Here is a 13,032-nt window from a genome sequence, read left to right as displayed (position 1 = left end):
TACAGGAGCAGTGGGCCTGAAAGCTTGGTATGAGGAGGAGAAAGAGGAATTTGTGTCTAAAGAAACCAAAACGTTTTCCGTGAAGTCTGAGTAAAAAGCCTGGCAAACAAGTAGAGACTTTTAAACAAAGCCTGGGCTGGTTTTCTGGAAATAATAGCTATAAATAAGCAATAAAAATTAAAAGCTAATATAAGTGGCACTTGTAATACATCAGCCTTTCATCCCTGCAGAGAGCACATAGAGATTTGAGATCTGTAGTCCCTTGCTTGTCTTAATGGCCTGTTCTCGTTCTGATTTCAGCTTGCTGATCTGGTCCTGCATTCTTTGGCTTGTAATTTTTGCCTGAATTTCAACACAGACAACAAAGCTGATTTCTCTGGAAAAGAGGAAAAACACTCCAAAAAGTAAAAACTCAGGACCTTGGTAAAGCTCACAGTAACTCCTGGGCATATTCCCATTGAGGCCTGTACATTTGTTCTCCAAAATTAATTTTGGGGCAAGCTGAGGGTAGGGCTCTTTTAGAGACCTTCAGTGTCTGGATGGTTGTTACACAGCCCTCAGAACAAGGCAATGCTCCACAGCAGCTGGCACAGCTCAACCCCTGCTGCTGACAACCCCAGTTGTGCTGGCTCACAGCTGGTTGAGTGCAAACACAAACACAGCCCTGAATTACCCACAGAAACCTTTTTCCGAGGCTGGTGGAGGCACAGGGGGCCCCGTGCCTTGGCTGTGCCCCTTTTCCCTGCCTCTCCCTCGTGCGTGCGGGTGCCAGGGCTGCCTGACACGGGTGCTGAGCAGAGCACAGCACAGTCCCACGTCACTGGCTGCAGCCAAACTTGGCCTTGGCCCTGGAGGTGTCTGCCTGAATAGCTGCTGTTTGCCCTTTTGAGCATGTCATGCCTTAATTGCAGACGGTTCTGAGCCCTTTGGGAAGAGGAGAGGAATGAGTCATCTCTGTGTAGTATGATAAATGGGTGTTTTCATTTAAATAAAAAGAGATCAGCCAGAGCTCTCTCAGTGTTACTCTTAAAATGTTTTACAATAACATCTAAGAAAAGCTGAAGTGCCTTTTCCATAGTGCTGAGAATGGAGAGGGGACTGATGGACTGGATTAACAGCCAGCTGATGGAAGTAGAAAGCACACCCTGATATTTTGTCAATAACCATTTATAGCAAGGAACTCTTGACTATCTTCATGCTTCTTGTTTAATTGAAATACCGCAGTAGCCAGGACTCCCTCATTTTAAAAGCCAAGGAGCTCATCACACTGTGCAAGGACCCTCTCCATCAGCTCACAGTAATATTTTTGTGAGAAACAGGGGCCTGACTGTGGTATATCATGCAGTGTAACAGCACAAGAACCAGGAGTGGGCACAGTCAGAGAGGAATTAAAATCTTTGTCAAAACCCACAGCACGTTTTCCTTACTATAGCAATGCTTGGCTAGTCAAGAGGAGAAACATCCTGTAAGAAAAGAACTTAATTTCCTCTGTTGCAACTATAATATAGGGTGCCTCAGAGCAGAGTATCACAATTTCTCATCAGTGTGTCATGTACTAAAGTAAGATTTTTTTTCCCTGTACCTGGGCCGTTGATATAAAAAAGAATCATGGACAAATTTGGGTTGGAAAGGACATTAAAGCTCATCTTACTCCAAGCCCCCTGCCATGGGCGGTGACACCTTCCACTAGCCCAGGTTTCTCCAAGCCCCGTCCAACCTGGCCTTGGACACTTCCAGGGATGGGGCAGCCACAGCTTCTCTGGGCACCCTAGGCCAGGGCCTCCCACCCTCACAGGGGAGAATTTTTTCTTACTATCCCATCTAATCCTGCCCTGTGGCAGTGGGAAGCCATTCCCCCCTGTCCTGTCCCTCTGTTCCTTGTCCCACGTCCCTCTCCAGCTCTCTTGGAGATCCATTAGACACTGGAAGGGGCTCTCAGGTCCCCCTGGAGCCTTCTCTTCTCCAGGTGAACACCCCCAGCTCTCCCAGCCTGGCTCCAGAGGGGCTCCAGCCCTCTCATCACCATCGTAGCCTCCTCTGGACTTGTCCAACAGCTCCACATCCTTATGCTGGAGGTCCCAAAGCTGCACAAGTTGCTCCAGGGGTACAGAAGAGTATAAAAGCATCAAATCATAGCACAGATCATCAAAGGGGCAGAGCATTGGCCTGTGAGTGAGGCCACGGTGTGGCCTTTTATTTAAAAATAAAAAATTATTTTTAATAATAAAAAATAATTTTATGATTATAAAATAATAATCCAGTGTAATGCCTGGAGCAGCTGGAAGGCTCCCCCTCCCTGCAGTGTCTCCCTCCAGCTCTGGCATCTGTCTGGCCAGGCAGGGAGCTGCAGGCACTGAAACTGGAAGCTGAACATGAGCCAGAGTGTGCCCAGGTGGCCAAGAAGGCCAATGGATCCTGGCCTGGATCAGGAACAGTGTGGCAGCAGGTCCAGGGAAGTGATTCTTCCCCTGGACTCAGCACTGGTGAGGCCACCCCTGGAGTGCTGTGTCCAGTTCTGGGCCCTCAGCTCAGGAAGGACATGGAGGGGCTGGAGCAGGTCCAGAGGAGAGCAACGAGGCTGGGGAAGGGACTGGAGCACAAGTGCTGGGAGGAGAGGCTGAGGGAGCTGGGGGGGGTCAGCCTGGAGAAGAGGAGGCTCAGGGGAGACCTCCTCACTCTCTGCAACTCCCTGACAGGAGGGGGGAGCCAGGGGGGGTTGGTCTCTTTTCCCAGGCAACCATCAGCAAGACAACAGGGCTGGGTCTTCAGCTGTGCCAGGGGAGGGTTAGGTTGGATATTAGAAAGAATTTCTTTCCAGAGAGGGTGCTCAGCCATTGGAATGGGCTGCCCAGGGAAGTGGTGGATTCTCCATCCCTGGAGGTTTTTAAGCTGAGACTGGATGTGGCATCAGTGCCATGGGCTGGGAACCACAGCGGGGTTGGATCAAGGGTTGGACTCGATTATCTCGGAGGTCCCTTCCAACCCAGCTGATTCTATGATTCTATGAAAGCCAATCACAGGCTTGTCCTTTCATCCCAAGAAGTTCCTGCATCCACTCTCTGCGTGGCTTTAACTCTGCCAGTGACACAGAGGCCCCAGCAAAACCAGTCACAAGTGGGGAGGGATAGGGTAGGGGGAAGAAAGCAGGAAAGTGGCAGTAGGTCTGTGCTTTTCCCTGGCAACAGGAATTTAAAATATTAAATTGCTGTTAAACAACAGCGACATGAAGTTGTGAGATCAGGGGACTTTAGTTTCTTTCAGCCACAGGTTTGCTGTGTGAGCTTAAAAAAGTTGCTAAATCTTTCCTTTTTTCTCAGTTCCCCATTTAGAATCAAGGGGTATTTTTCTGCCCTAAAAGGGTAGTTGTGATTATTTAATTTGTTAGGGGAGTGTCATATAAAGTACAGCAATATAAACTAAAATACACAGAATGAGTTTTGCCCATTTCTTTTAATTTTTGAAAACAAGAAAGTAGACGAAATCTTCTGCCCTTCAAAACCAAACAGACTCTTTCTTTGTGTGAAATGTTACATAAAACTTAGTGGTTGTTCATTTTTATTATTTTTAATAATACTGCAGATATTTCAGAAAAGGGCAGTATTGTTTCTACTGCATAAAAAAACCCATAACAATATATCCGGGCTTTTTGCATTTCCCCCTCCCCCCCTCATATTGTTTCAAAAAAAAAAAAAACCCAAACAAAACACAAATCCTATTAGGAAATTTACCCTCCCACATCCCTCCCCGCAAAAGAAAAATTTTTTTTTTTTTTTTTTTTTTTTTAAATCAGTAAAGTGTTAAACAGGTCAGGTATTAAGCACACACATGTACAAGCACAGCACATCAGTAACACTGTGAAATGCTTTAGACCACACCGAGCCATCTGTATGTGTATAAAGCCACGGGTGAAATGGTTCATAGCAGCAGAGGAGGAAGCACGTTCCAGACAAAGTACATAGTTCCAGTGGAGATTTTGGGATGAGTACAGCACTTCAGAGAACACAGACAAGCTACAGTGCACGAGTCAAGTTTCTCTGTCCTGACTCAAAGAGCAACCTTGACTTGTGTGGGGGTTCCCTTTGTGTCCGTGGGTGGCCAGGGGGGTGGTGGGGCTGCACCTCTTGGCACATGGGGCTGGAAACGTTCCTGATGAGTCCTGATTGCTGAAGGGAATACCACAGAGACCAAGGCCAAGCATAACCTAAGTTGCATCTGTATTTGCACATTCTTCAACAGTAAGAAAATATCTTCACATTTGCTCTGAGAGAGAACATGATCCACCCCAAGGCCCATATGTGGCTTTGGGGCCGTTGTTCTGCAACTCTGATGGGTGGAGAGAAAAACCAGGAAGGGACACTGAATCAAAAATATTTGTGACTCATTAGGACTTCAAAAAACATAGATTTCTAGGTTTTGAAATGAGCTTTTTCTCAATGCTACCATATGTAGCTTTCATTTCTTTCATTGTATGGATCTCATCTGTGGTTTCAATTCTAGGAGCATTTTTTTTCCAGGATTATTTTCCCATGGGACTGTGATTTTCAGTGGCACCCTCTGGCTCTGGATGACAAGCTGCAGACTCCCTCTGAGGGAGGCCAGAAGGCACAAGATTTTAGGTCTGTGCCTGCCTAAAGGCAGGTTCCTTCCAAATGTCCTATCCTAAGCTTCTCACAATGGAGATGTGCAAAGGCAAGCAGGACTTACAGTACTTGAAGCAGAATTGTGGTAGAGAAGTTCTCCCTTGGACTCCCACCTTGCCACATGAAAACCCCCTACAAGTAAGATAAAGCAAAATTAAATAGATCTATTAGATTTAATGATGTGACGTGAGACAAAGCAAGTTTATGAAAATTCTTTTTTAAGAGATATCAGCAAGGTCTCAAAGAAATGCTGATTTGCAGGTACAGTTCTATCCATTCAATATTTAGGTACACTTTATGACTTCTAGGGAAATGTTTCCTTGGGAGAAACCACTTCTGTTTCTAACAACTCCGGGTATTAGTATCTGAGCTTTGGTGGTTTTGAGTTGCAGAAATGCAGCAGATTTTATGACATTTCTTCATGGCTGCCTTAGGCTGTTGCTTGCCTATCCCCCCCAAATACTGTGCAGTGTAGGACAGTGTTCCTCCACAGGTTTCTCATAAAACCATTAAATAACAAAAACAGCACAAGAAGAATTGGCAAGAACAAATAATGGTGTTTGGAATATTGTCAGAAAAAAAAAGCCAGCACAAAATAAGGTCTAGAGATTTTGACACTGGGGCATCTGCACACCTCATGGAACAACCACCCGGCATTAGATTCACATACAAAATCAGTTTTAAATCAGAGGGAGTCAATTCAGACAACTGATGGAATAAAAGGCCTGATATGACAAATCCAATAGTGCTCACTTTGTGACACAGAGGAGTCACAACATTCCTGTCTCAATTCCTTCATCTGCACCCTATATAAATGACCTCTTGGAAATCTTGTTAGAGGTAAAAGAACCACCACTCCAACCTTCCACCAGACAGACTCCTACTCTGAATTCGGTGCAAGCCTCAACACCGTTCAGGGGAGAAGAATAAGTGCCTAATCTGAGGATATCTAGAAAGTACCTTGAAGAGAAAACACAGAATATCCTGAGTTGGAAGGGAACAAGTCCAAATCCTGACCCTGCACAGGACACCCAAACTATCCCACCATGTGCCATGAGAAAACCTATGTAGTGCTACTCTTTGCCACTGCAGGATCCTTGATTTCTATTGAGGGGAATGGGTAGAAAAGTAGATAAAGTGAGAGACAGAGGCCACAATATATAGACCTCTAAACATGCTCTTTTTTTTCCTCAGAACATCTCCAAGTCTGTAAAGCAACCTTGACCTCCAACAAACACATTTCACTCCAGGGGATGGTAAATGCCAGCCAAAAATGAAGTACTGGCCACACAGATATTAAACAAAATTTAAAAGTTTGGGGTATTTCCTGAAGTAGTGCACATCCTCTTAGAGACCACTAGCCTACGAGAGCAGCAAAATTCAGAGCCCTTCAGAAATAAACTCTACCCAATCTCCAGAAAAACAGTGACTCAGAAGTGGGCCACACATTTTTGACCTGTTGAAGCCAATGGGAGGTGGAGGGAAGGCGACAGGAACAGCTGAGGTGCTGTCAGGGTCACAAAACTCACCCTAAAGAAGAGCCTTGTTATGGGCAGGACTCAGGATTAGCCTGGGCAGGGGCTGGATCACAGGGGACAAAGCCACTGCCCTCAGCTGGGAGCTGAGTCCTGCCCACACACAGACACAGAGGTGCAACAGCAGCCACAGGTCAGCCCCATCCCCTCATCATTTCTTCTGAAACAAATAACAGGACAGTCTGGTTCCCTTTATATACATACACGAAAAGCTGAAATGGTCTGAAATGCTTACAGGTTAGAAGGCAGAGATCTATACAACATTAACACCTGCCAGAAATCAAAGTAGAAAAGTTTTACAGCACATTATACAGGTCCCTCTAACTTCTAAAAAAGAACATTTACCGAAATCACCATATTACAAGGAGTCATCACTAACAGACCATATAACACTATTTCTTTTTTCTTTTACATAATCATTACTTATAATTTCAAAAAAATCACTTTTAAACAAGTATACAATTTTCACTTTAAAATTAACTGGTTAATAAAATTTTGTGCAAAACAAGCCAGCCTCTATAATTAAGTGAATTTATTTATTTATTTATACAAAAAAATAAAACAACCCAAAAAAAAAAAAAGAAAAAAAAAAGATAGTTCTTTTAGAAATGTGTCTCCTTTTCTGTGATGGTTGAAATGGTGCCATCTCCTTTCAGTTTGGCGTCGCAGTCATTTATTGCTGCAATGTAGGCTCCTCCTCCAAGCTTCCCCCGCATTTTCAGGTCTGAGCTGGGCGTAACCAACTTCCTGAATTTCTGGAAAATCGGAGAAAATGGAAATCAGTGCATTTTTCTCGGTCACAGACACTCATCTCAACAACAGATTGATTATAAAAGCCCTGTCTCTTGAATGTCTGCTGCTCTTTCCCTGTTCTAGTCACAGACTTGGACGTTGAACAATTCTGGACAAATCACTCCAGGCCAAAGGTTATAGAGAATGAAGGCAAATCTGAAGTCAAACTGAGGTTTTCTGCTGCTTTAGAGCAACATCCCCTTCCATGAAGAAACTCAACACGATGCCTGTTCAATGAGCAGGTTTTACTTCTCATGTTGTAGCAGGACGTACACCGGGAAAAGTAACTAAACAAGAGACATCCAAGTGTTAAGCTAAGGAACAAAGCAAAATATCCATATTCATCTAAGAACAAAGAAAAATATCCATGTTCATCCAAGAGCTTTCCCTTTTCTAGCAACAACATCCACAAGCTCACAGCTTGGGAGCAGAGATGCTGTAGGAAGTTGGCTTCCCGAGAAGCTTCCAACTGGGATTAAAAAAATCCTCTTGTCATCCTTGTATATAGAAGATAATGACCTGCTTGCAGTGCTGTAGATTACACAGTTTAAAGACTGTTTACTTGCAGAGATATGTGAGGGTGATGCATAAAGGAAATAGTTCATGTTTAGATTCATGAAAACTTCCTTTTTTGACATGTTAAGAAAACTGTATTATGGAAAACTGGTTTTTTTGTTTATATATCCACAGTAAAAATTTCCCAGGCAGTCTCCAGGCCATGTTTAATCAGCTAAATGGAGTCATTGCAATATGGATATAATTAGGCTTTTCTGCAATATGAGAAATCCCAAATGGCTGAATAAAATTTATATTCCCTTTTCTTCCATTATTGCCATCTTCACTGTTTTTCTTTGGAGTTCCCACAGAAACGAAAAGCCTTTCAAGTTTAAAGGTAACACTTTTAATAGTCTTAACCTCAGCCTAAACCTGAGCTGACCTGATACCAACTGTCAGTAAATTGCACTGAATGTTTCTGTTTGCCCATATTTCTCATTCAGGGAACTGTATTCAGGAAAACTGTCCAGAAAACACACATGAGTGTTTGCTACCCGGAGCAAAATCCTGGCACCACAAACATTAGTTACCAAAACCATGGAAAGAAGGCAGCTGAGCTGAGGGAATGGCTGGTACAAACCTTCCTGATGCGTTTAGCTGACGTTACAGATATTTTAAGCTGCAAACTGAGCTGAAACAGAGCACCAAAAAGCTGCAGTTTTGGTTCGTTTACCACAGGTTCAAGTCAGTGAAGGCAAAAAAAAAAAAAAAACCAACAGGATTTCAGAAGAAAATAGAGGAAGTTCAGATCCCTCTTTCCAGCACTGACTGAGAGGGCTAACTCAGGCTGCCACTGTAACAGGGACGTGGCTTTGCTGCTCGGATTCAATGGTTCCTGGTCTCACCTACGTGAGGATTCACACATTCTTTCCATTCTTTCTTCAGCATCGTTAATCTGAAAATATATATCTCACCTCCATGACAGTGCCTTCTGTCTTCCACAGCTTAATGCAGATCCACAAAGGGATACAGACCATGGAAGAGAGTGCCATCATCCACCCTATGCCATAGCCCCAGTCAGGGTATATATACACATTGTTGTATTTCAGGGGCTTGTATTTCACCAGGAAAAAGATGAAGATTCCCTGAAACAAGCAGAAACATTATTAGTGGTATTTGAGAAAACCCTGCCTGCATAACAAGATAGTGACTGAGTGTTTAGGCAAGGCCAGGCTCCCTCAGGAGGCAAAACTCTTCACTCAGAGAAAAAAAACCCACCAGCAATATCTCCTTTTATGTACAGCTTAAGCAACATATCTCAGTAGCTCCCAGAGGAACGAACAACGTTTCAAGTTTAAATCCTATTTACCTCTTGATGACAATAAGTCCTGCACTTTGATGGCAAAGAGTACCTGGGCAGGAAAGATTAGGCTTTGCCAGCATGAACCAGCTGTGATTAAGTAACACAAGCTGTGTTCTCTCTAACCTGTCAGGATGAAAAAGGAAAGCCCAAATTTTCAAAGTGGCCTCGATCCACTGTGTGTCTCTGCAGTTCTGCAGGCCAACGCTTTCATCCTCCCAAAAGCTCCAATAGATCCCTCTAAATTTGACAGGTGTCAAATCAAGCAGTTTGGACCATTTATATTTATGAAACATAAAAAAGCTACCATGCACTTTTCTCCAAAGTGGTTAAAGGAGACACTGGGTTAAAAGTTCATTTCAGAGCTGGTGACAATAAGTCTGAAATTGTCCTGAGTTTGCAAATGAACTGGCAGAGCCCAAGGGAACCTGGATCTCCAGGTGCTGCAGCACCTGTGGTTTTGCAGTTGCTTATCATTTGTGTATTGGAGAACTGAAAGCTTTCAGGATCAAGTTTCTGGACAATTTGATCATGCTGCTTTTGTGACTTTGCCCTGTTATGCAGCCACAGATCAGCACAGCTGGCACCAGTACTGCCAACTTCTGCTATGGCAAGTTCCCTCCCCTTCTTCATGCACATGGGATGTGCTTTGGGCCCCTTCTACTTTTGCTAGAAGAAAAAATGTCCTGTCTCCTTTGAAAAATGTCTGTTTACCCAGAGAGAGAGGAGAAAGGAGGCTGGAGCAGCAAAGGAACCAGCACAAGTCTGGAGAAGCTCAAGCTATCTGCTAATACTCAAGGTGTCCTAACCATGCAGGGAAAAACACCTCCCTTGTACTGGCAAATATTTGTTTAGGGCTCTGGGATTATTTCTTTCCCTATGAATGGGCATGCTAAGGTTTCTCACTATTCACAGAACATTTAACCATTTTTACAGAACCTACTGAGTGTTTTTTATTTGAAATATATGCTACAAATCAATAGGCACTTTTTCTCAATCATTACCAGCAACAAAATTATAAAAACATGTACAAACCCCCCTCTTTATGTCTAAAACAAATCGTTTGGATATTCTGTACTTACTGCACAAATACCTGGAGTTAGGACCATCCAGCACCATTTAATCAATGACAGGGGTTTGTACCCAATCATATCTTCAATGTTCTCATAAAAGCGATTGCTGCCTGTCCCCCCCCCCAAAAAAAAACAAACAAGAGAAAAGCAGATGTAGAATGTAGACTAATAGGTGGTACAGCCAGTATTTTCAAACAATGAGGAGAAAACCACACACAGAGCTGTGAGCACTGAAGCTGCTGCCTTTCTCTGACAGACCTCCCTGCCATCTGCTTCATGCTCCTGGCAGAGAGGCTGCTGCCCACACCTGTGTGTGACCAACATGAACAGCAGGAAGGAGTGGGTGAGATGTCAAACAGAAAGGGCTTCTTGTCAGGAACAGTCTGAGCATCCCCAGTTAAAGAGTATTATATACATATATTTATATGCTACAAGCTTGTGTGTGAATCTCTGGATAGCTGGGCACATGTGTGATCTGCAGTTCATATGATGTTTTACCAAGTGAAATTGTCCTTCCTTTGTGTGCCAACACTGCTTGAGGGTGTAACCATGAGCATTCTGAGCATTGTAGGGAACACACCCTGCAGAGACCATTCCTGAGAGAAAAAGGCTTATAGCCACCCCTACTCTCCAAGGCAACAAAGGACTTCCACGGTGAAGGTGGAGGTCAGTCCTGACTAGGACCAAGGGGGGGGGAAAAATAAACACCTATTCCACTCCCTTGTTTATTTAGAGTGGAAAAAAAAGCCATTCCTGACTTTTGGCAGGGCATGGGAATGTGGAGGGCCCCACTCCATAAGGGTACAAGGCTTCCACTTTGCTTTTACACCAATAGAAAACTTCTAGGAAAAGTGAAGATGGCAGGAATTTTCAGGCAACTCACCATACACCCAGCCTATGCAGACACATTCAAATATGGCAACAAAGAGAAGGCACATGCCACTGGCTGCATAGGAGTCAAACAGCTGAAAGACATACATCCCACCCTGGAAGACAAAAAGAGGAAAGGGAAAAAAATATTGTGTTGGCACCAGCAAATGTGCTTTGGTTCCACAGTCAATCTGTGGGTTCCCTGGCAACCTTCCTGCTCAAGTTGGTTACTTCTTGAACAAAGAATATTCATTTCTCAGTGATTTATTATTGTGAAAGCTTTTGGGGGTTTTTTGTGTTTTGTTTTTTGTTTGTTTTTTTTTTACTGTGTACTTGCTTTAGGGCAGTAAGTCTGGAGTGGAGAGAACTACATTTGTCTGGTTTCTAAATGCTCTCCCACCTCCCTGCTTTTAATTTCCTCTGTTATTTCATTGAGCTGCAGACATCCACTGGTGCTGCCCATGAAGATGCAGGGGCTTGGTTCTGTGTCTGACCTGACTATTAAAATTATATGAATTATATTGCACTACTTTTTGGGAGAGATACTTCATCTTTTATAGCCTATAAATTCTATATTGAAATAATGAGGAGGAGATTCACAAAGAGCATTTCCACAGAAAGGAATTGTAAGACTTCCCTCCACGGAGAGCTGTGTAAAGGAAATAGGGGCTTGAGATCAGCCCTTCAGTTTGAATGTACTGCTATTTGGGGAGCTCGTGGGATCCACTGCATCTTGGACAATTTTCTGCAAGTGAAGAAAACTGATTCTCTACTGCAAAGTGCTCATGGTGAAGCTCAGCAAACATCTGAGCAAACTGCAAACTTAGAGATCAACCAACTAAGACAGTACAATATAAGGATAAAAACTCCACAAAACTCTTCGAAGAATATTCCTGTCAGTTTGGAGAACTTGCATCTTCTTAATTCTTCATGTTTATATTTCTTTTAACCTGTATATCTCATTAATATGTCTTTCAGTGCTGTGCTCAACACTTGCATTGTGGGAGGGATTTATTTCAAGATTTCCCATTTTACATAGGAAAGACAATTTATCTTAATGAGGGTAAGAAGGATAACAGGTAAATATAAAGTATATAAGCATTTAAAACTTCTCTTCAACTGCATTTGCTTCATGCAGAGCATCATACAGGGACATCTGATTAGTCTGGCAAGACCTGTCACTAAAATAACATTTTATTTTGTCCTAGTCTTCACTTCCTCCCCCATCTTTGTTTTCCTTTCCCTAAAAGTGCATCTAAAGCAAATATATTTTGTTTAGTTCATTTATTCTCTTAGTTGTAAGGACTTGTGTACTGAGGACAGCAGAATAGCGTGCTTAAAATCACCAAACATTTCTTTTGGGTGAAATGTGCTCATTTTCAGTAACAAAGCAGTCGGAAAAGCACATGGTCAGAGGCCTGTGGATCTCCGTGGAGGGAATTTCAGTCCCTGGATGAGCTGGTTGCTGCAGTCAGTGCACAGCAGAGACACGTGGTGGCCCCGCACGGTCAGTACAGTCAGGCTGCCTCGGGCACTGCATCCTGCAGCTCCTCAGGTATGGAAGGAACCTGGATTGCCAGGAAGCTGAACATGAGCCAGAGTGTGCCCAGGTGGCCAAGAAGGCCAATGGATCCTGGCCTGGATCAGGAGCAGTGTGGCCAGCAGGTCCAAGGAAGTGATTCTGCCCCTGTACTCAGCGCTGGTGAGGCCACCCCTGGAGTGCTGTGTCCAGTTCTGGGCCCTCAGCTCAGGAAGGACATGGAGGGGCTGGAGCAGGTCCAGAGGAGAGCAACGAGGCTGGGGAAGGGACTGGAGCACAAGTGAGGAGAGGCTGAGGGAGCTGGGGCTGTTCAGCCTGGAGAAGAGGAGGCTCAGGGGAGACCTCCTCACTCTCTGCAACTCCCTGACAGGAGGGGGGAGCCGGGGGGTGTTGGTCTCTTTTCCCAGGCAACCATCAGCAAGACAAGAGGGCATGGTCTTCAGCTGTGCCAGGGGAGGTTTAGGTTGGATATCAGAAGGAATTTCTTTCCAGAGAGGGTGCTCAGCCATTGGAATGGGCTGCCCAGGGAAGTGGTGGATTCTCCATCCCTGGAGGTTTTTAAGCTGAGACTGGATGTGGCATCAGTGCCATGGGCTGGGAACCACAGCGGGGTTGGATCAAGGGTTGGACTTGATGATCTCAGAGGTCCCTTCCAACCCAGCTGATTCTATGATTCTATGATTCTATGATTCTATGATGCTATGATTCTATGATTCTAAGGTCCTTT

General features: G+C 44.1%; 1 protein-coding gene across 2 annotated transcripts in view; it reads right to left on the bottom strand.

Annotated features, from left to right (window-relative positions):
* Positions 1-3,431: 3,431 nt before the first annotated feature.
* LOC113996953 (sodium- and chloride-dependent GABA transporter 3) overlaps positions 3,432-13,032 on the bottom strand; it is a 96,916-nt gene continuing 87,315 nt past the window's right edge. Inside the window, exons 12-15 of one of the 2 annotated variants that reach the window (XM_027738434.2) lie at positions 10,779-10,881; positions 9,905-10,005; positions 8,437-8,607; positions 3,432-6,930 (exon numbers count right to left, since the gene is read on the bottom strand). In XM_027738434.2, coding sequence (XP_027594235.1) covers positions 6,778-6,930; positions 8,437-8,607; positions 9,905-10,005; positions 10,779-10,881 — 528 coding nt within the window. In that variant the 3' untranslated portion in view covers positions 3,432-6,777. The remainder of the gene's footprint in view (positions 6,931-8,436; positions 8,608-9,904; positions 10,006-10,778; positions 10,882-13,032) is intronic. The other variant, XM_027738508.2, reaches the window with a different exon arrangement.

Source organism: Pipra filicauda, unplaced genomic scaffold (assembly GCF_003945595.2).
Source record: "Pipra filicauda isolate LSUMZ 115617 unplaced genomic scaffold, ASM394559v2 scaffold102_size2360937_pilon, whole genome shotgun sequence".
NCBI lineage: Eukaryota > Metazoa > Chordata > Aves > Passeriformes > Pipridae > Pipra > Pipra filicauda.
The sequence above is the reverse complement of the archived record's forward strand: the minus strand, read 5'-3'. Positions and strand labels throughout refer to the sequence as shown.